Raw genomic sequence first — 23243 nt, forward strand, 5'->3', positions numbered from 1 at the left:
TTATAGCGCAGAAAGACTTTAAATTGGAAATAATCGCGAGACACAACGGGAGTACAGCGAACAGGAATGCTATTGGCCCTTGGGGCGTTTTAGGGCGGAGTGAAGCAGTGAGCTCGCGTCGTGACGTAGACAAAACGGCGTTACTAAGTAACAGAGTAACACCGCTTCGGAAAAGTGTACGAAATTATGTATCTGGAAAAAACAGAAACACTATTTCTCAATTGATTTTCTCACACAATTACATCATAACGGGCCAACAAAACCAAACACCACAAACAAAACAAAAACACAACTGAACGTGCGGGCGTAGCTAGTTTTTATTTATTGATTTCAAACTAAACTGTGGCTACTTCATCGTAATGTTATGCCACCTTTCAACAAGTTTTGATCACAATCACAAGTCAGACGAGTAGAAAAAAAGAGTACTGAACACGGCTCGTCTTCAGAATACGTGTGTTAAAATAATGCTTCAACTGTGCCACCAAGGTCACACCTGTCTAGATTAACAGACAATTACTAATTAATAATGACAACGCGAATTAGAAAATAAATGCCTTTTTTAACTGTTCCCCATGTGAATCAATAACCCCCCACATTTCATAGACAGACACTGCCACTGCGTTTAATACGTAGAAGCATTAACCCTTCGAGAGTCACCTTCATTCACTGTGACCTCCAGATACGTGTGCACTCAGCGCTTTCACTGTAATACGGTTACAAGCGTAACATTTCAAACAACTGTAATACCCGAGGTTAATTATAAAAGGGTTATGGAAATGCAAATAAATAACACATTGTGATACTGTTTAAGAGGTATGTAATTAATTAAGAGCTGTCATTTTACCTGGATATTGTTGTTGTTATTATTATTTTTTGTTTCATTATTATTTTTTCCTAGTAGATGTTGCATAGGATCCTATGACATAACGCTATAAACAGAGCGTATAGACGTCATAAGCAGACAGGGCAGTCTGCATTTGGTGTTAAAATTGCTGTAGAACTCTAATCCTCCAGCGGTACCTCTATGATCAAGCCCTGCCTGAGAGACCAGCTGATGAAGAAGCAGAGGAAATCATTACTACTACTGCGTCAACCTCTGCATTTGTGCCATTTGATCAATCTGCATTTTGAAGCCATTTTAATTAACAATTTGGAATAGTTTCAACCCTCAACCCTCAGAGAACGAAACTTCAAGGACCTCTTTCTGCAGGTCCATCACTTTTGACAGTGTGCAGTCAACGGAACCCCCTGCCAACCGAGCTCTGATCCCCAGACCTCTGTCTAACTCAGCCTTGCCCTTGTGACCGAAACCAACTTGCCACAGGGAGGCATTTTTTATACAGTTCATTACAACAGACATGTGCATGACAAACTATTCAGTCATGTGACTGCTCATTCAAACCAAGGCCAGTGCTAAACTGAATGTGTTTCTAATATTTTGTCCAACCCTAGTGCCTGTATTTAGCGACCTGTAAGCATGTTACAATGAACTTGACAGCATGTCTGCCCTCAAATGTACAGATCCCTGAACGGAATAATTAAAATAAAAAAAAACCCAAAAAACCACCACAACACGGTTTGTTCCAGAAAAACACCTGATTTTATATATAAATACAGTATTAAAAGAGCTGTACTCAGCAGCAATGCAATGTATGTAACATCAATAAAACAGCATTGAACAGTATGAACTTGTACATTGCGAATAGTAATAAAACACATCACTGTTTTTCTAAATCTGCAGAACAGTTTTTTTTTTTTAATTGAAATAACTCAGGACTCTGTGAATACGATCCGTTTAAACAACAGTTAGCTATACGCGAAAGCATTGCATTCATTGTGACTGAAGCAGAACATACCTGAATTCAGTCCAGGAGTGTGAGCTTAGCCTTTACAGGTTTGGATGATTTGCTTTTTCAAATCTGTAGATTCCAGATTTTAAAACAGAGCATCGAGTAACTGATAACTCTTTGAGTCTAAAAACCTTCAAGTACGCGCGCCCCGTGGGGAAAGGAAAATAAAAGTGGAATCAAAACAAACAACTCGGAAGACGATCATTATTCAATTAATACTGGAACTTCCTGGTTATTAGTTTTGTGCAGTTTGTCACATGAATGTTAAAATGCATTCATCTCAAAAGCAAGCGTGAATGACGGTTCAGGCTTTTACACCATTTTCAGATAAAACCGGACGTAATTAAAAAAAACTCTTTTTTTGCTGTTGCTATTTCTGAGACTAGGGGGTAGCAGTGTTGCCAGTGATTCCAGTAACATGCACTAAAGGTCTTCCTGTAAGAGAAGAACTCCTCTTCCTGCTCTTCTATGATTTTGAGGTTCATCTCGCGTTGAATAAAAAGCTGCATCTTCAGTGCGTTTGCAGAAGGGGTATTGCTTGGTTGAATACTGTAGTCTCTGTTGCTTTTTCCAGGCTCAGCCTCACCACCTGTTGCTCACAGTGGACTGCTCTGATTTAAAGCTCCTGTTCCTCAGCAATCTCCTCAGTTCTCTCAACTCTTGGGGTCCGAGGCTCTGGTCCACTCCAGGTGCCAGTTGGTAACTGAGTGGAGACACGATATAACCGTTCTTATAGAGGCAAACACGCTTGCAAAACTCAAAAGAGCTGAACATTAATCCGAAATACGGCACAATCTGAAAAAAAAAAAGGTGGTAAATTAACAACATACAAATATACTCAAATATTAAAAAATGACACAAAAGCTTGCTGTAGCCAAAGTCCCACTTCGGCATGAAAGATTTCAATGAAAGTGGTACAGCATGAACTGGGAAAGTCCTTTAGGAGCGGTTGGTGCGTAAGGCAGACTGGAACTTGTGACAATGAGTGGGAACATCATATTTGTCTAAGGGGTTGATTTGATCTCATTCTAATTTACTGGAGCATTTTCACATCGTTCCGGCAGGGTAGAAGTTGATCAAGCCAACCCCCTGGTCTATAAATCACTCTGCATTGTGTGGAGAGTTACACGGCAGCTGACTAGCACACTTCACACAGTGCATTCTCAAAGCAGTCCAGGGAATGGAGCTGGCACAGCGGGGAGTTCCAGGCAGCACATTCACATCCACTACTAAAAGATGTGTTCTGTGGGAATGGTGTTAATCTCTCACAGGGCTAACTGGGATTCATAACATTTATTATACTGTGCTTATTTATTTGCCGTTTCACTCTTTCTGTTTGATTAGCAAAAGTCTGTTTTGCTTACCTTTTTATTTAAGACACATGGTAACAGAGGGCCCTGTATTCAACTACACCTCCAGAAAACCTGTTCGGTTCAGTGGGCGGGGCTGTTTTTTTGTCCCATTCCTGATGACTTATATAAATGGAATGGAGAAACCGAGGAAGATTTGGAAACAATGATTTGTTGTGCCAGCAAGGGTTTCTTTAGCGTGAATACAAGTAAATGATATCTGAATCACCCTGGTATCTCCGGTTTGATCTCGTAAGGAGATGTGCATTTCAACACAAGGCAAGGCTACTCCTGGAAGGCTAATTAGGCACGCTGTGCGTCTAGCAAAGGTTCTCAAACTGGGGGTCTCAGAAATGCTTCAGGGGGGTCTTGATACATCAATAGCAGACCTACTGTAAGTTAAGTAAGGGCGACCGTGGATTGCGGCAGGTCTTCTATAGAAAGCTGACCTTGCATTTTGTCAGATAAAGAATACAACTGTGGACTCACCTTGAGAAGGTTGGCAGTCAGCCCGTTCCACAGCCCCAGGAATCCTTGCGCTTTCACTACCTGTCTGAAACAGTCCACCATGCTGGTGAAGTGAACATCGACTCCCCCATAGTGGGGCAGGACAGGGCTCTGAGCCTGGGGAGGCAAGATGAACAAGTCTGAGCAATGATGCGTATTCCACTCGGAAGACCCCTCAAAATAAAGACATGCTTTAAAACACCCCAAGATTTGTTTTAGCGATTCTCAAGCTTTTATCCACATTTGTAAACCTGCAATATCTGCTCTGCACATGTGTGAATGGGCAGTGTTCATTTCGAAAGGAACTGCAATCTGTAATATATACAAGCTGCATCTCCCTGTTGCCAGATTCAGTCACAATGGGGAATCAGAGCTGAGATACTGACAGAGGGCTCAGTTGACAGGTGCTTCAGTATACAAATGAGATGCAGTGATTAGTGCTAGTTATCCATGGTGGATCTACACCCTATTGACAGTGTTATGGCAGGTGTTACTATTTTCTGTCTATCTCAATGTCTTGCTGCTGTTGTCACTATTTTCGCTATAGTACATTTCCCCTGTCACAGCGTGTGTCTCTGCCCACAATCACAGCCATGAATTAGTGCTCACTGACTCAGAGAGTAAAAGTCTGGAAAACAGTTTTCAGCTGCGCCCTTCCCCCAGAGAATCTTGGGAGCACCGTCTGACAGGCTCTATCTCTTCAGTATGCTGTGTACAGGAAATGCCTGTTTGAACTAGAGGGTGTCACACCTATAAACGCAGGTCTGGCAGCCACCCACAAACATAGTTTCACCAAGCTTCACAATGACTCAGCTGCTCATCACAATCCTAGCACGGGAATGGGTGTTTTCAATACAAAGCAACAGGTAATCTATAGAAATGTTATCGAAACAGTAACCAGTTACCACCAATAAATAAAAAAAAAAAAACTCCACCCTCTCCCAATAACTAAACTCAAACACAAACACACCCAAAGCTAAAAGAAATGGTTGTCACTACCTGTCCCTAGTAAGAAATTACATTTGTATACTAGGAAATTATTTTTAAATATGAACTGGAGCTCATGTATATAGTTGACATTAAGGTCTAGATTCTCACATTGGTCAAAATCATGATCTGTGTTTATAAAGCTTGTTACCTTAAATATTAGGTCAGTTTTCAGTTACAGAGTGAAATGGAGGCAAGCTACCTTTGGTGACTGTAAACAAACAAAGCTTGTTTTGTTTCAGACACCAAGGAAAACTAAGGGGGCAGGCAAAGTCATTCAAAGACAGTGACCAGAACATCAGAAAGCCACACTTGCACTAGGGAGTCTATCGTGCTTCTGAAAGCTCTGTACTTTGAAGCTTGAGGTTATTTTTGAATGATCACAGAATTCCAATGGAACACAAAGACCAGGGAAGAACTCGGGGCGCTATGTTCCTTCATTGTTGCTCAGTTTTTACCCTGTACGTTTACTGGACTGGAGTGTCATAGAGCAGGTTATAAACACATTTCTATTTCTGAATGATCGCAGAATTCCAATGGAACACAAAGACCAGAGTAGAACTCAGGGCACTATGTTCCTTCATTGTTGCTCAGTTTTTATCATGTACGTTTAACTGGACTGGAGTGTCATAGAGCATTTCATCTGTACAGTGAGACAATGGATTTGTACCTTCGGTCTGCTGTGAAGAAAGCAGTCTTTGACCTACGAACACTGTATAGTGATCACTGAGTGGTTACTGATTACAACAGCTGTGAACTTTATGTGCAGCTCGACAGGTTCATTTATAGCCTTCAAAGTAAATTATACTGAGAGCAAGACAAACAGGTTCAGGAGACTCGGTGACCCTAGCCCACACCCATAAGACAAATAACTTCTCAGTTTGAAGTGTTCAGAGGTCAAATCATTACATAAGGAAATACACAATACTGTTGCACAAGCAGAAGTTCTGTGTAAGTTCCCCAAATTACAAAGCATGTGACTACTGCAGAATGCATGCCTGTGGACTGTTTGTCTTTTCAAACAACATTTAGCAAGAAAACAGTTTACAGTAATGCGCATCAAACTGTAGCTAAGGTACTAGGGTGCTTTCTAGTGGCTGGAGCTTGTAAATGCATAAAACAGGATTCACAGTGGTTGTTAATGACAGCCCACCATTGAGTCAGTCTACACTGCTTGTTATGTTTTTAAATGGGAAAAAAATCCATCTCACTTGAACAAGCTATCTTTCTCTCATTTACTATTATAGTACAGTAACCCGTCGTGGATCCGCGCGTCACATATCTGCCATGATCAAGCTCTTCAGCACTCTGTGTGTGTGTGGGAGTGAGTGAAAGGAAGGTGATTTCAGGTAAGGGAGGGGGTTAGGGTCAGGGTTAGGGTTAAACATGGTTCAGGAAGGTGATTTCAGGTAAGGGAGGGGGTTAGGGTCAGGGTTAGGGTTAAACATGGTTCAGGAAGGTGATTTCAGGTAAGAGAGGGGGTTAGGGTCAGGGTTAGGGTTAAACATGGTTCAGGAAGGTGATTTCAGGTAAGGGAGGGGGTTAGGGTCAGGGTTAGGGTTAAACATGGTTCAGGAAGGTGATTTCAGGTAAGGGTTCCTACCTGCATTTTCCTCTTCACAGTTTCGAAGGGGAAGGAGAGTGTTTGAGCCACCCCTGCAGCCAGGCAGCCATTAATGAAGTTCTGTAGTGGTGTGAATCTGAAACTGGGCTCACCCCACAGTTTATCCAGGTTCATGTAAACCAAGAACAAGCCACAGGAAAACGGTACAGCACCTACAAAACGAAAGCACAATTAGCACAGCCGTGTAGCGCCATCTACTGGATTAACAAACACTCTTGCTCTGAGCAGTTGGCAAAAAAGCTTGGATTTCATGGAGCTACAACTACAGAGAACTTCAAGTGTTTCAAGTCTATGGGAAGACGGTTATCCCCTCGCACTCACTCACAGTGGGGAAAACAAGTTGATAGTTCAGATATTAAACTAAATGTCACCTTCCTCTGGACAGTTCCTCTTTTAAGGAGGAAAGACAAAGTCTATGTACCTGCAGTATATAAAGAGATCTGCTGCTCGTTCCACCAGCGCATACTCCAACATTTACATACTGCAGCGTCTGCCCTGCTGTATTTGCATTTCCCATCAGCCAGCCCGCAGAACATCACACGCAGGGATTACAGTGCAAACGATGCATGCTGGACAGCTCTTGGACGTGTCGCTCTGTTTTGTTTGTGATCAGGTGTTTCACTACCGGAAAACCAAATGTGCTTCTCCAGTCCTTGTAGGGTTTGCGCCAATGAGAGAATTGTGTGGAACTAAGACTTGCAGTTTTTTTTAAAATCCTTTTAGGTTTATAAAAGTTTACCACAGTAAAGACAAAGCAAAGAGTAATAAAAACACAGTGAACGCATGGTAAAGCACAGCTAAGCATTGTGAAGAATAGCAAGGCAGGGTAAAGCATATTCAAAACAGACAAACCAGGGTACACCACGGTATAGGCATGGGAAAAGCATGGCTAAACTTGGTAAACTTTTATAAGGGATATTCATATACTTGTAGTGCTGTGGCATTTGCTGTATTAAGTTCTTGGACATCAGATTAGTGTCATTGTAAGTCACTGTAATTTACTGTAAAAACAAACCATTTACACAGTAGCCATGCATGCTACACATTGTGTGTCAGGATCACTACACAGAAGAGCTCAATGACCCGTGAGAATACTAACACATGCCTGCTCAATCAGCATGCTCTGCTTACCCATGACTGTTAAGGAGGCCCCCCGATAGAGAGCCAGGAAGCCTTCCTTCCTGTAGATGCAGCGCAGAGCGTGCAGCACACCCCTGTAGGCAGGATCCAGGCTGTTCTGCACAATCAGACGGGTCTTGATGACGTCACTGGGATATATCACCAGGGCAGCCACGATTCCGGCCACGCTTCCAGCCACTATGGCTCTCCACTGGGAAACACGACCCAGGTCATCCATGTGCAGCTGTATAAACCTGGAATTTAAACAAGCACGTCACCAACACGCTAAATCAGAGATGAAACGGTACATCACAGTCCAATGTACGGATAGGGGCCTCCTTCAATCCCCACAATCTGCTAGCTCTAAACCATGGGGGCACAGGCCTATCTAAACTGAAGCATGCTGTTTGCTGCCATGTACTTTTAATGGGACAACAGAACAGTGCTTTTAAACGGATTACCACAGAGATCATCCATGAAGTAAAAAATAGCAACACAACATTGAAGTGACACTGATACTGATACTGTTACTGCAGCAGGCTGTGTAATCGTACACCCTAACACTTTGATGCACGACTACCTCACATGGGGGACGGATATAAAAACAACAGCTCTCTGGTCTTTATATAGAGGCCATGGGGAAGACATGCATCTTCCACGTTCCATGAATCACAACCTGGCAAAAACGCGCTTCCTGGAAATCAAGGCTAACGCGTTCCAATGACAAAGCGTCCCAAATGACGTCGAGATCTCATGAGCGATGCTGCCTTGTCGGATTGGATAGCGATAAAAGGCGTGATTCTAATTCGGGTCAGTGGTTTTGCGCCCCTGAATGGCAAGGAACGGGAGTTACCCAGATCTAATTATGAAAACAAATCCAATTCAGGAAATAAATAAATAAATAAATAAACGGATCTGCACTTTAGAGGGGAACGAGAACCACCACAAGTGTTAGACATGATGCCGATTTATTTAAAACCTAATCTGCATAATATAATAACAGCAATCTACTGTACTCTGATTCTTTCTGATCCAATAAGAACCACGGATTACATATGCCACTATACAGCCATATATGGGACACGTATGTAAACATGTGCACAAAGATACTTACGTAAGAAAAGCATTAAAGATAAACTATACATTCCCGTTACACTCGCATGCACAAATGATATCTTCGCTTATCCATATCGTTCTTTTGTTTGTTTTTTTTACCTGACGGTTTTGTGGAAACTGTATTTTAAAACGTCTTACCTGTTGTAAGTTGCCAGCTGCACCGCGCTGTAAGGAACGATACGAATACAAGCCACACAGTTCCCTTTCCAGAAAGCTCGGAGCCCTTCTTCCCGGTACACGGTGTGGAATGCATTTAGAAATCCTCTTTTGCTGTGAAACGTCCCCACTTGCGTTACTATTTTAACGACGTCTAGCGGAGACGTAGCCGTTCTACTAAACACGCCTGCAACCCCTCCAGAAATTAAACTCTGCGAAGCGCTCATTCGGTTATCCCTCTTCATACTGGCTGTCGTTTATTTAGACAGTTCCACGGGTTTACAGACGCTGCATATCGAACAGCCAATAAGTTCTTAACATTGCAACGGAAACAACTTTGAATGCTAGCGACGGCGACAGTATTAAAAAATATATACTGACTTCCTAAACCCTGCCCAGCAAAACAGTGAAACGTAGACAGTATGACGTTACGCACGCAGCTGGCATGGACTGGAGCGCAGATTGAATACGGGGCACTCTTTGATAAAATATAATATAAAATACATCCAGTTATACATTTTAGATATGCTGGTTAATTTGATCGATTGTATGTTACTTGGGGATCCAGGTTAAATATCCTTTGATATCAGCTCCCCCGATGGAAACCTTTCTTTCCCAATTCAAACTACAATTTCTGTCTAACATCTGCATTGCCATCCTAGCTGACACGACAGTGGTCCCTCCCTCTAACTTTCACCCCGTGAATTTGAACCTAGGCTAATTCTCACCCCTAGACGATGCACAGACTTACTAGTAATGAACAGCTGGTTTCATGAAAAGGAAATGGCCACACACCATTATTATTATTATTATTATTATTATTATTATTATTATTATTATTATTATTAAATAATAATAATAATCGACTAAACAGGATCTTTGTGGCGGTTCCCAGGGAGGGTCTGTCCCTCGCCAGGGCTAATGATTTAACACGTGGTTTGGAATAACTAAAGCCCTCAGTGCAATGCTTGAGAAGTCTCATTTTCTTGAGCTGATAGATGAACACTGCTGCTCAGAGAGGCTCAATACCTAACACGAAGCTGCAGGCCTGCTCTTACTGTTCAGCTGTTCAGCAATACTATAGAGAGAACCAATAACTCGGTTTGTAAACACAATTCCAGCACATGGCATGTTTTTAAATGTCAAGAAGCTCTTCAATACAGGCTGTGGTTCAAATGCCACACGTGCGCCTATCCTTGATTGGCTGGTGAGATGGACCCATGTGATCTCATCCAATCAGTGGCCGCTCATTCCTCTTTTTCTGCTGAATTTAGGTCAGGTGGAAGCTTCACTGACAAACCCAGCCAAGTACGTATCTGCCTGGTGTAAACCCCAAAGCAGGGTGCGAGGAGGAACACAGCGAGGCTGAGGCAGGGAAGCATGTACTGTGAGCTTGTAAAGAGGACACTGCCTGTGCAGACGTGATCGCACATGCCTTGTGTCACGATTTACACTCCCGCCCGCCACACAACATACATACAGAAAAAAAAAACATCCATTAATACTCCAGCCACATTCGCTAAATAATCCACGATCACCGCATTTTTACCATTTCCTTATTGTTTTATTTCGATACCTTGTCGACGTTGTCTTTATCGAGTAAATAAAAAAGCTTTCGGTCCACGTTTCAAATCCCACCTCAGCCACTGACTCCTTGTGTGATCCTGAGCAAGTCACTTAACCTCCTTGTGCTCCGTCTTTCGGGTGAGACGTAATTGTAAGTGACTGCAGCTGATGCATAGTTCACACACCCTAGTCTCTGCAAGTCGCCTTGGATAAAGGCGTCTGCTAAATAAACAAATAATAATAATAATAATTTAAATAATCTATTTTTTGATGTTGTGTAAAATGACCAGAAGACGGCGCTCAAAGCCCATTTTTTAAAATCCTCAGCGCTGGTGCGGCGCTGTTACAGTCACTACCACCAGGGGGCACCCAACACGCATTGTCAGCGCAGGTCAGGTGAGAGGGCAGCAGTTCACAGATTAACAATGCAAATGTGAACAAGCAGGTTTCATTCAAAGATGAAAGAAAGAAGAGAAGGGGGTGGGTGTTCAGTTTCCTGCTTCCTAGAAATTCACAGCCTTTTTTTCCTGATGCATTTCCTCTCATGAAATTAGCACTTTTATCATTACATACAAATGTAGCAGTCTCTGATTTGCAGTAACTTTTTGCTTCAGGTACATTCGCAAAGCTATTTACACCAGATTGTCATTAGCGCGTTATTTTCACCTAATACAGTTACAAACCAGAAACAAACAGCTGGGACATGCAATGCTGGAGCTCGCTAACAGTCTTAGTGTGTTTTTTTAAAATTTATTTTAGAATTGTAATTGGTGCAAATGATGATTTGGAGTAAATAGATTTGAGAATCCGGTCCTATGTGTTTTAAATCTGCAATCTAATCATTAAGTGATTAGCACTGATTGTATGAAACAATTGTGTTTGCACTACTGCACTGCATAATGGGATTGCTCACATCTATCGCTGGGTTTGGACTCTTAACTTAAACTTTGCTGTGACTGATTTGAATAAATCAAAGCTACTGCGATTTGCTTCTAAAATGCTGCTTGAGTGTATCTGGTTAGAACAGAGTGGTAATCTATATGGAGCATGCTGTATGGTAGAAGCAAAGCAAATTGCAGGAAATCTCAGCATGGTAAAGCCTAGCCAAGCAGTACGATGCTCAGGCACAGCAAGTGTGGCAGATCATGGCAAAGCACGTGATGCAGTTGTTCATTATCCAGTTCAATAGCGGAGGTGCAGTGCAGCTACATGGGTATAGACATCTGTCTAACTACCTGCACAGTTCTGTTAGCCTGGATGAAAACTTTCCAAGGGTTCTGTGTGTCTGATCCCATCATTATTATAAAAAGCATGTGCATCAGAGTGTGGTATTTTAAATAATGTCAAAACCGAGTCGTCAGAGGAAGATGTAGGCATGATAAGTTTTTTATAACACGACACTGGATGAAAGTTAACAAACAGATGAGTAACCTGGGCTGAGAGCTGCCCACCTCTCTTCAGACTCTCTTTGGGCTGCTAGACCGTCCCACACGTGTTTTTCACAGCACAGTGAGGCCGGTGTGGTGAGACAGGTGATGCAGCCAGCTCCTGTATTGTGATTAATAAAGCTGTCCCCTTCGCTCCCAGTGGGGGCTTGTAGCACTTTTCCTATGGGAGGCTCTGTTTGTTTTCAGCTTGTGTCTGCCCAGCAGGAGCGCCTCCCTCCCCTGTTGAGATGACAGACTCAGCTCCTTGTGAAGCGCCGAGCCCCTGTCTGAAGTGTAGCCACTTGGTTTCTTTACAAAGGCTACTGGAATAACAGAGCCCCCTCAAAGGAAATGACCCTGTCTGTTCAAAGAGGATAGCTCTGCTTTTCCTACCTTTCAGATAGGAAGGGGGGCGAGGGGTGTCTCCATCCCAGACGGACACCATCTCAAAGCATCATTGTATTATTTATTAATATCATTTTAATAAATTATTTCAGAGCGTTTACATTTTGAAAGATGGAAATTCAACAGTAATGCACACATCTGAGAAACAAACCACCTGAGAGTGCTTAAGAGATCTTCAGTTGAGCGACTTACATGTATGATATTAGTTTTGCAAAGTCAATAGAAGGTAAATTAAAGACTGGAGTAAACTTTTGGAAAATATGCCCCAGTGTCTCAAACTGACTGAAGTCCTGCACTCTGAGAAAAGAATGTTAAAGTGTTCCATTTAGAACCATATGGTTCTGAATAGAACGATTTGATCAAATAGATTCAAATATGAAGCATGAAACCCTGACACTTCTACTTAGAAGCCCTTTGGTTTCACATGGAACCCTCAGTTGTTCAGCATAGAAGAACAGTTATTCATGGAACCTAAATAAAACTAGGGTTCCAGGGAAAGCGCGGAGGAACCATATGGTTCTGTATACTGTAGAATGGCCAGATACCCTTTTATTCTTAGAGTGTGGGCCAGGACTCTGCAGGCTACACAGAGACACACAACATGCCCTCCCAAATTACACACCCCAGGTGAGTAAATACACCTAATACAAACTTCACTAAATCCCACAGAGGGAGGCGTATGAAAGTAACGTTATAAACGCTGGCTTAGCTAAACCCATTGGATTAACACTAATGAGCTGTGGTGCCACATGCTCACAATATTGATAAAGTGTTGATGGCTAAGGAAGGTAATCTAAGGCTGGGACAATCCTTACTATTTTGAAAGGGCCTTACAGGGTTAAATAACTCATGAGACATTCCTTTGTGAATAGCATCCAATATCCGCATGTTTCAAGTGCCAGCCTGGGCACTGAAGCTGTGCCATTAAAATTCCAGTCTAGGGTTTGCAGACTATCCAGAACTGAGACTGGTCTCTGGACTGTCCCCACAGCAGGAGGTTCTGTCCACTCTGGCTGGGACAACAGAAGATATGCTGGGAAGGGGAAGAGGCTGCGTGTCCCATCAAAGCTGGTCCCTTGTTAGCACACCATGAGCCCCAGGACGGCTTGCTTGTTTCTTGAATGGCTTCAGATTGTTTGATCTGGTATTCAGTAGAGACACTCCAAAGAGAACAGCACTATATGTTGACAACCAGTGGGACACATGGCTGGACCGCATTATTCCAATGCATTCAAGAACTTGGTGGTAGTGTTCAGTGGTAACTCAATGAGCTTCACTCTCGCTTCCTACAATTTTGCTGCTGAAGTGTCATTGCCAGTGGCACAGGTAGCAACTGGCAGGGGGAAGACAAGCTGGCTGTCAGGGGCATTGTCATTCACTGCATGCAGCAGCACATACATGCGCATGCTGCTTTAGGTGGGCGTCCTTGATCTTCCTGCCTTTCTCCTCTGGCTTTGAAGTGGAGTGGAGGGGACCCATTGACCCCAGACTGGCTCAGGGATGCCTGACCCCAGGTCACAGACACCCCTTTAGCTCCATTCAGGTGCACCAGTGCCGGGCCTCCTCGTATTACTGCACAGGTTCACCTCCCGGTCAGCCACATGCCTACCTGCCAGCCCGGCTGACTGATGATGCAGGCATCTATCTGCATGAGCTAACGGATGAGGGAAAGGCTGTTTCATATTATATTTGCAAGTCTTAAACGGTTTGAGGGTGCTTGAACTAGGGTGAGGGCTTCACGGCTGGAGGATGTTCCTATATGGAGTTCTTGAGCGTCTGCAGGCATTGGCATCCCATGCCACTCATTTCACTTAAGCTGTTAATAAGATGTGGGTGAAACTCCTCCAGTATCAGAGCCTCCTTAAAAACTGAACGCTAGCTTTAATGTCACTTGCTTGGCTGCTGGTTCGCCTATGGGTTGCATCAGGGTAGCTTGAAAGGGCTTGTATTGTCCTGCTGCTTCCACAGAGCGCCAGACTTTTGTTTCCATGGCAACTGTGCTTGTCTCAGTGCCGCAGAACAACAGAATGAATTCCCAAACAAATGTATCCTTTTCTGAGTGTTCTCCACTTTCACATATACTGCTAAACCTTAGCATGTCAGGCAGTTAATGTAACGCATTGGAAATTAGCATGGTTTGTCATTGGATCCCAGTTTGGCCACATTGACAGTCAGTTGTAAATGTATTGTATTTCAGTGTAAAAGGACCTTCACTACGCCAGTGCAATGAATATCTCACACAGGTCTGAGTGCAAACTCCTCAGGGGATACTATGTGTGAATCTCTCTTGATATCCTGGTACCTGTGCTAACAGGATCTTCAACAATGACAATATCAACATTTGCAGTTTTTACTGTATTCAAATGCTCAGATTCCTTTGCATTTCACAAAAAGAAGCTTTTACATTTGTTTTTAGCAGATCATCAAGCCAGCCTCCATTCTGAATGACCGCTAAGGGCAGCTGGGCTCTTCTGCATGCCATCAATGGCTTGTGGCAATCACAGAGGCAGCAGCAATAAAACTCTCGCCTCATTATCAGGAGGCGCACTTAATTACAGGGCAGGGATATGAGAGAGGAAGAATGAGTCTTGTCATAAACACAGCCTCTCTACAGTGGAGAGGAGCATGGCCACACAAAGCTTTAAAACTGCTCAGAACGAACAGCGAAATCATTTTCACAGCCGTGGTAATAAACATCGGAGAAGAGCGACAAGAAAGGCCCCAATGAGCGTTTGTACGCTAATCGGAATGGAGGATTGTGGGTCGGAGCGGACATCACAGTTTCTGATACGGAACCTGGAATTTAAAAGGAACTGTTACACAAAATCTGACCAACTCCCTACCGCTCCTGAAACTCAGGCAAAACAGCAACCTGGACCATGTGTGCCACTGTAAAAAAAAAAAGGCCAACAACACACAGCCTTTGCAATTTTCTTTATTAGAGCAATCATGCATAATTACCAGCTGATCTGTAGGGTGACATCAGCATGTCAAATTGCTAGTTTGCGATATTAAAAGGCAGTAATGAGTAAGGCTTAATAGATAGTGACAGGAACCATTCTCTGTGCTGGTTTTTTATTGCTGTATCTGGACTGCGTCAGTGCAAGGCCAGATGGCCATTGGTCAGACACTTGACCTTATGGGTCAGGAGGCTCCCACAAGAAGCCTGGGCTCTGCTGCTACTGTAACCGCCAGCCTGAATGCAAGCCTTTGAAGATACAGATAGTCAACAAAGTGCCTGCGAATGACTATAGGAGACAAATAGGCTCTTAAGACACAAGCAAAAACAATGTTTGTGTCTTCTTCCACTTCAAAGGGTCAAACCGGTTTGATATTCATCTCTTCCCACTGATCAGTGTTGCTAACAGGGAAGGGGAGGGGGCTGATTACAAAAACAAGCAGGGCTTCCCTCAGGTTTAGCCTGCAGGGGCTCTGCGAGGGCTAGGCTCGCTCTTTTCAGAGACGGGCCTGTCCTACATGATCTGTTATCAAGAAGGGAAAGGCTGCAGACCAGGGCTGGGGCATAGGAGTTACTTCTGCTAAAGTAGTCTAACCCTTTCTGTGTAATTCAAACACTGAAAGATTGCTGTCCGAGTTGGAGCACTTCTATAATGGAATGCGACACACAATGGAACAAAACCTGTGGTCATGTTAATATGGTCCCATTTGTTTCTGTCTGTAGCTGCTGCATGACTGAATGAATAAATACAAAAACGATCGCAGGTCTTACAGTTTCTAAACACCCAGCGCAGGTACCGACAGGAATGATTTCATTAGAAAGCAGTTGTCATTTCACTGTAGAGCTGTCCAGCTTTTTCTAAAGCAGCCTAACTAATAAGAACCTGTGCTCCCGGCTCTGACCACTCTAAAAGCAGTGACGGACACAGCTGGAATGTCTAACAGACCCAGAGGCAAAGGGTGGCATGTTACAACAACACACTGTACAGGAAGCCAGACAAAGACATTCTGACAAAGCCATTCATTTACATGTAGTTAGAGGGAAAAAAAGCAACAATGAAAAACGTGTAGGCCTGTCTCTTCATAAATGTAGAGACCTCTATTCACAATCATTCCGCAGCCTGTTTTCATTAATTAAATACAGGTGAGTATTCAAACTTTATTTTGATCCCTCAAAACAAACTGCATATTCCATTAATACATGAAAATGCTATTTACTAAAGGTATGGTATTAATACTAACATTCGGAAGGCTGTTTTCCAAATGCTGGTTTGGATAGCAGGAGCTTCTTGATACAGTGCTTTCTGGTAATGTGGCCATTTGTTTTATGAAATCAGTAATAAAGCCTGGATAGGAGTAGTGTGCCGGATGTCAGTGATAATTGCTTTGCATGAAGCCCCTCATATTCAGATGAAATACCCTGCAATGCAAATCGTAGAGCAGCTCATTTCTAAGTGATCATTTCCTCAATAGCCGTTTTCCTTTGAGTTAACAGCTGGTTACAATCGCCTCCCAGTAAACAGATACGAGGGGGTCATCATGACAGGCCCCAGTTCATTGGAATTGCAGGCTGATTTATATGCTGTCAAAGGTGTTTCGAGTGGCTAGCTACCCGGAGGCCAGAGTTTGAACAAAACGGTGCAATGGTCATTTAGCTCTTTCAACACAGCAGAAATGTAATAAGGAAAGTAAACTCCACTCAAAACTGCAGCCCACACTAGCAGTGTCCATCGCTCCACTCTAAACTGCAAATATACTACGCGTATTGATCGATTTTTTTTCAGTATAACACACTGAGACTGAGATACACCTTGCACAGCACCCAATACTCCAAACCCTTCACCTCAGCTATTCCATCAAACTCCATAATAGACAAAAGCCATGTACACTGCAAACATGCTCTCTGTTCAGACCACATTATTCTTTATGTGTCTGTGAATCTATCATCTCAAGAATACAGCAGCAGGTCCTTACTATCCTATATGAAAAATACTATCCAGTAGTTTGGTTTTCTGGCCGGTACTATTGTATTGTTTTGATGTAAATCAAAGAAGTAAATGTACTCTGAAGCGTGACAGCCATTTACTGTTTAAAGACTGCAAATAAATAGCTCTTGAAGTGATCAATATCCACATAGCCACTGTGGCTGGGATCCCATTGCTTGGCAGAGGTTTTTTTTTTGGGTTGTCTATTCTACAGCTGTGTCACTCATTAAATTGCAATAATGGCACCGTAAACCTTGATGAAGAGAACTGCAATTATGTTATACTTAAAACACTATCATTGCTATTGTTTCAGCTCCCCTTGGCCCCTTGTTCCATATAGCTAGATTTTAAACCACTGTTTAAAACCATTCTAACTACAGCAGCGCCATAATTACAGCAGCGCCATAAATACAGCAGCACCATAAACACAAATGAATCCTATCCTGAGTGACACAGCTCTATGGCTGTAGGAAAGACAGAAGCATAGAAAAAACAGTGGCCTTTGTGGAATGCATACACTGCCGTGCAAAATTTTTTGGGACGTGGGCGAAAGTTATTTAAAGAATTTTATTTTAGCAAAGTCTGTTTTTATTATAAAATACAGACGGATCTTCTAGAAAGCAGAAAAAGGAGGAGAGAAGAACAAGACAGAACCAACAGGAATGATATTTAGTTCTCCCACGAGAAGCATTTTGACCTCTCTTGTATCTGAAAGGTCAGGGTAAACAGTAGTTTGATATGAAGGACTCACAAAGTGGTGTGAAAAGCCTGCTCCATTACTGACTGTGGGCTGGGTGGAGATGGCCCAGGCAGAGCGCCTCTCCTGATTGTTTGCCGGCAGGCTGAATGCGCGGGCCCCATTGTGAGAGAGCGGCCGGCCCTTCCCCTCCGTCTCTTTCAATGCATTCGCTGCTTTAGTGCTTTGTCTTCTAGAGTGCTGCCACTTCCTATCCAGCAGGGTCAGGGCAAGGTCGTGGCTTTGGACACCAGTCTATTATTTTGTATAATTTGATGCCCTGGTGCTGATGTTTTTAGCAGGTCCTGGACAGATCACTAACTCATTGTTGGGCAACACAGCTTTGATTGCAAATAGACAGAGGCCAAATCTTTGCTAGCGGCACATACCAGTTTTATTGATTTTGATACCAGGCTTCACATCTATAGATATTCTTGAGATCAAACAGTCTCTAATTCCTTCTTGTTGGTTTCTAGTAAATGTTTGCTATAGAAGAAGTGAGACAAGATCTAGTGGTACATCGGAGTCCCTCTATACAACCACCAAGAGACTGGTCAGAATGATAAACTATAGCAAAGCTCCAGTACAGCAGAGAAACAGGGAGAACTCTTATTGATACAAAAACAAAACAGTACAGTAACCTGCATTATGGTTATGGTTTGATGTTCTGCACAGGTTCATATTCTGCACGTCATGTTTCCCTTTGTGGTTTGGCTGTGACAATGGTGCTCTTCTCTTCCAGAATCACCTCCAGTGTAAACCGTGTTGAAAATAATGCTGAAAAAAAGATTAAACTGAATCGGATGCAGTTTTCATTTCAGTTTCATATTGTTCGTGCTCTGCCCCCTGTCTTCCAGGGAAAGAGCAAGCGGCTGTGCTGGGATTGTAATCTTTTAATGAACGGTTATCAGGACAACGGCAATCAAGGCCTGTGTCTGATAAGCGAAGGAAGGAGCTCAGGGCGGCCGCAGCAAGCTGTGATTGCTTTTCTGGCTGGTTCACAGTTCTGCTGTGATCGAGGCTCAGCCCCATGGAGGGAGGCTCCTCTGCTGGGGCTCTTAACTGATAGGGATCTAGAGCAGCCTTTGATCTTTAAGAGACTGATTACAGGTTACAAAGTGTCGTGATGATTAGAGATCCAAGGCAACATGGCAGGCACAAACAAGGACAGAGCGGCTCACTTTCGTTGGCACATGTGACAGATTGGTGGCACATTCCTTGGTGCAAAGAAAGAAGCACAGGATCTGCAGATCAGTTTCTTCCTATGAATAGATTCCAAAGTGTTTAATCCAGATATTAAGCTTTTATATTTCTGTCTAAATGTTGTCAGAAATGTGCATGTGAAATATAGGGATGATACAGTAGTAGCTATCCAGGGTTCTTTATGTCATGTTCAGTATTTGTTCCTAGTCTAATCCATCTACGCATTCATGTATATAAATGGCACCTGTACATATTGTTAATGAACACTGCTCTGGGGAATTTCATTTTAAGTTCTTCATGGACAAAAGTACAGTACCTGCAACGTCTTTGTACTATTTATTAGAACACTGCCCTTTTATAAAACACATATTAAAGTCAAGGAGAACAGCTGTTTACAATTGTAAGTATTTTTTTTTAAATGAGCAGTCTAATCAATTTGAATGACAGAAAAGATCAAGAAAGAGGAAAAGGGCAATATTTCTGTCAATGCGTCCCCATTCCCCAGGAGCCCTCGTTCCACACTCGGGCGCTGTTAACAGGACACTTGCATGTCACATTTCAAGGCTCTTTCTTGCAGGTCACATTTCAAGTGAGAGGTTTCCAGCCATTCCCTTTGTAGAGCAGACAGACCCTGGCGTTCAGCACAGGCCCAGGTCTGAGACAGATGCTTGGCTGGCTGCTCCTCCCTCGGGGGGGGGGGGGGGGGGGGGGCTGTCTGGGGTGGGTTTATGACTCCCGACAACTGGCCAGTAATGGAGCAACCTGCAGCGCACCTGTGCCTGGGTTGCCCTGCACCAATCAGCTTGCGGACAGGGCAGACAGCAGAAGGTGCAGGTAATATACTTTGAGAAGGTGGCCGGTTGAAGCAATTGATGTGGATCAAACGCATGGCCATTTCAATAGCAGTAGAGAAGGGTGTCGATCACTCTTTTGATGTTCCTGAAATGGGGTTAAATGGGAGGGAATCTGAACCTGAATGGCTGGCTTCTTTAGACACCCTCCTAAAGTAATGAAGCATTCAGCTTATTATTAGACAATATTAGACAGCATTTTACTGAATCACGACTTACAGAAGCTGTCCTTTATCATCATCCTAGTTTCACTGTACAATTTGTTCATGAAAAAGCACCAGTGGAGCTGATGCATTACAAGAGCACTAACAGCCTACATTTCTAACACAGTAACAGCTACTGTTGAAAGGAAATGCAACAATCTTTTTTAACTAGTTATAATAGCCCTTAGTTCCGGTTTCTGAGGTATTTGAGGTATGAACAATGGAGAGTCCTTCTTCTTTTGCGTCCGCTCAGCATGCTCATGCTGCTGTTTACTGTACGGTGGGGGGGTATGGTGGGGGGCAGCATGCAAGTCTCCAGCACAGTCCCACACAGTATCCTAGTCAATAAGAGAAGAGTCCTAGAAAGAAGCAAAGCCACTGCAAGCGCTTCAATCTCTAATTAATAGGATTACGATGTTGCAAGCGTCATTATCAGCTCTCTTCCCAATATATCAAAGCCCTGTTCAGTGACAGTGTTAGAACTTTAATGGTGCGAGTTTGTCATTCAAGTGCTTGTTTGTGTTTAAACACATCTACTCGTTCCAATTGAAACAAACCATGCCTCTCCTTTCTGTGGCACATTTACCTTGGTCTTACTGCTTTTTTTAAATCCTGTAGTTTTATTTTATAACATTATAACTTAAAACGTGCAACACAAACACACTTACACACATCCAGTAGTCAAATATAGTTATTTTCTAAAGCCACTTTATGTGCCTTTAATCTCAGGTATCAGGTAATAACTGGATTATTAGTCTCATTATTAGGAAGCAATTTGAGTCAATATGTGTAAATAGTATATATTAATGTAAGCCTCCTGTGAATGTGTCGAACCATGCAGATAATGTATAAGGACCCTTTTTTTAAATGTATTTATTTAGTAATATGCTCAACCAAAAAGTATTTCAAATGTTGTGCCTGTAGCTATTGCCATTAGAGGGACCCCTTGTTCAGCCCCTTCAGATCACCCTGTTTTATTTTGTAATAGGACAACGCCTGATTCTGCATCACATCAATGACCAGTGATTTATTCTTTTTAAAATCGTAGCATGGGGTTTCAAAGCCCTTCACTCCAAATTGTCATTAGCACATTTTTGTCAGCAATAAAAAAAAAACACACCCAAGATGCCAAACCAAACCAAACAAACAAACAAACAAACAGAACTCTGACATTTCATTTGTGTGCTTCTTTGAGTAAATAGCTTTGAGAATCTGGCCCACAGTCTTAAATTCACTCTGTGTTTTATAGTGTGATATACAGCAGTGACAGACTAGTCTTTAAGAGGCAATGTTTTCAGGAGAATTGATAAACACAATACTCTACAGTTATCTTTAAAAAAAAGATAGAAGCAGTTGCCAAATGACGTGTTAAATGATGATAGCTTTTAAAAGTTTACCTGGGTACATTTACACAAAGCAAGTCAACTTTCAAACCATCCTCTAAAAAACATAGGCCAGTAAATACACAGCAAACTGCAGAATTAAATTCTGGTAAATTTGCACAGTAATGAAATTCTGCAGTTCCCAGTGCTTTACTCGTTGTTATGCTGTGCATTTACAGTGCTATGCTTTAACATGATTAACCTACAGTCTTTACATTGCATTACCCCACTGCTCTGGGATTTCCATTCCAGACCATGCAAGTTTCACTGTGTTTTACTACCCTTTGGCGTGGTTTTAACATGTAAGATTTGATTACTAGTCTATGCTGGGTGATGCATAATGCTATGTGCTGCTGGGTTTATCTTACAATGCAGTAGAATATTCATGTCAACAGCATACAGATAATAACTCATAAGTATGCAATATTATGTATTGGTTAATAATCAGCACTTTTTGTTCCATTTTTTAGTGACCTGATTCAATGGCTGGGATACAGTTGTTTTTAACCAGTGCTATCCATATAGTGGCTTTTAGCACGTACTTAAAATTAAATCTGTGATATTTCCAATTATGTTATGCCAAAAAGGTCAGCGATCCTTTACACAGTTTTTGGTTGCTGTGTTAAGCTTACTCCAAGCGGCCATTGGAATGCCGTGATTAAAATGCAACCCTGCCTGTGCAGTACAGAAAGGAAGCAATGCAACTGATAAGAAAGAAAGTATGTGTGTGGAATACATCCAGATCTGCCATTGACCTGCAGGGGATCATTCCTGCTAAACAATAAATTAACAAAGAACTGGGAGATCAAAACCCTACAGAGCAGTTTTATGAGTGGCATCACTTCCCTTCCCCACTGCTGGGGGTGTGACAGTCACACTGTTAAAGTGTCCAAAGAGCTTTCAACTCCTAACTCCAGAGCTGTGACTATTACTGGACTCGTCACCAGTTTGAGAGCCCCTTTCACTCACTGCACTGTTTGTGCCCGCTCATAAAATACCTTCCTTTCTGTAAATTAAGAATGGGAATTCAACAGTAACCGCTCCTGCAGGATTAATCATGTCGTTTATAAAATAATATACAGACACAAGTGTCTGTGCACAGCGTTTCAAACTAACAGACACAGCTTGGACTGCTTCTGTTATATTCATGTGGTCTTTGGTTGTTTCAAACACATTTATCTTAATTAAATATGCCAGTATCTCTACACTAGGGAAGAATAAAAATGGCAAAGCATTTACTTGCTTTAAATGGTTACATTATTTGAGTTGTTGGTTGGCCAAACTCCTAAAAGATGTAGGAATGTAGGAGGGTTATCTTTACCAGAACTAGAAAAATAATTGATATTGTTTTTCTTGTAGGTACCCATCCTCAAACGGTTACCATGGTGTTTATTCACATCTGTGACTCAGGAGTCCAGATTTTCTATAATACATGTATAGCCTTACACTGTCATATAGTCAACTGAAGCTATGCTCAGTTAACTGCTTGGTTTTCCTTGCCTGGGGTTTCTTTGTAAGGAGGTTGGCTAATGAAAGAGGCCCAATGTTCTCTGATAATTTAAGAATAACATTTTTTTAAGAATTTTTTTTTTTAGTGAATGAAAGTTTATTAAGTTAAACCGTTGTTTATTGTTTTTATCAAAATAAATGTAATTTGTACTGTATTTACAAAAACTATTGTATTTATTTATTGAACGTTCATCGAGGTTACGGGTGTGTTAATTCAAATCGTACTTACCTGTAGATTTTTTTTTTGTTTTTTTGTGTGACCCAAGTGTCTACATTTTCTAATAATATTGCACTCTAATTATTTTCTCAG

General features: G+C 42.3%; 1 protein-coding gene across 2 annotated transcripts; it reads right to left on the minus strand.

The window, feature by feature from the left end:
• Window positions 1–1577: 1577 nt before the first annotated feature.
• Window positions 1578–9385, minus strand: LOC117430655 (solute carrier family 25 member 43-like). Of its 2 annotated transcripts, none has more exons than XM_034050963.3 (5): window positions 8691–9385; window positions 7449–7690; window positions 6297–6469; window positions 3689–3823; window positions 1578–2645 (listed from the first exon to the last, which is right to left on the minus strand). In XM_034050963.3, exons 1-5 carry the CDS (start codon window positions 8951–8953, stop codon window positions 2433–2435), a joined length of 1026 nt encoding a protein of 341 aa, XP_033906854.1. In that variant the 5' UTR covers window positions 8954–9385; the 3' UTR covers window positions 1578–2432. The 2 variants fall into 2 exon arrangements, with proteins under 2 accessions (XP_033906854.1, XP_033906855.1); XM_034050964.3 differs by having other exon boundaries at window positions 1578–2553; window positions 8691–9383.
• Window positions 9386–23243: the final 13858 nt, after the last annotated feature.

The sequence above is a fragment of the Acipenser ruthenus genome, chromosome 26, assembly GCF_902713425.1.
Source record: "Acipenser ruthenus chromosome 26, fAciRut3.2 maternal haplotype, whole genome shotgun sequence".
Classification (NCBI taxonomy): Eukaryota; Metazoa; Chordata; class Actinopteri; order Acipenseriformes; family Acipenseridae; genus Acipenser; species Acipenser ruthenus.

Coding starts and splice junctions, on each gene's coding strand:
- LOC117430655 (XM_034050963.3), bottom strand. CDS start 8,953: ATGAAGAGGGATAACCGAATGAGCGCTTCGCAGAGTTTAATTTCTGGA. Junction 3,824..6,296: donor CTGTGAAGAGGAAAATGCAG/GTAGGAACCCTT, acceptor TTGCCTCCCCAG/GCTCAGAGCCCTGTCCTGCC. Junction 2,646..3,688: donor TGACTGCCAACCTTCTCAAG/GTGAGTCCACAG, acceptor TTTTTTTTTCAG/ATTGTGCCGTATTTCGGATT.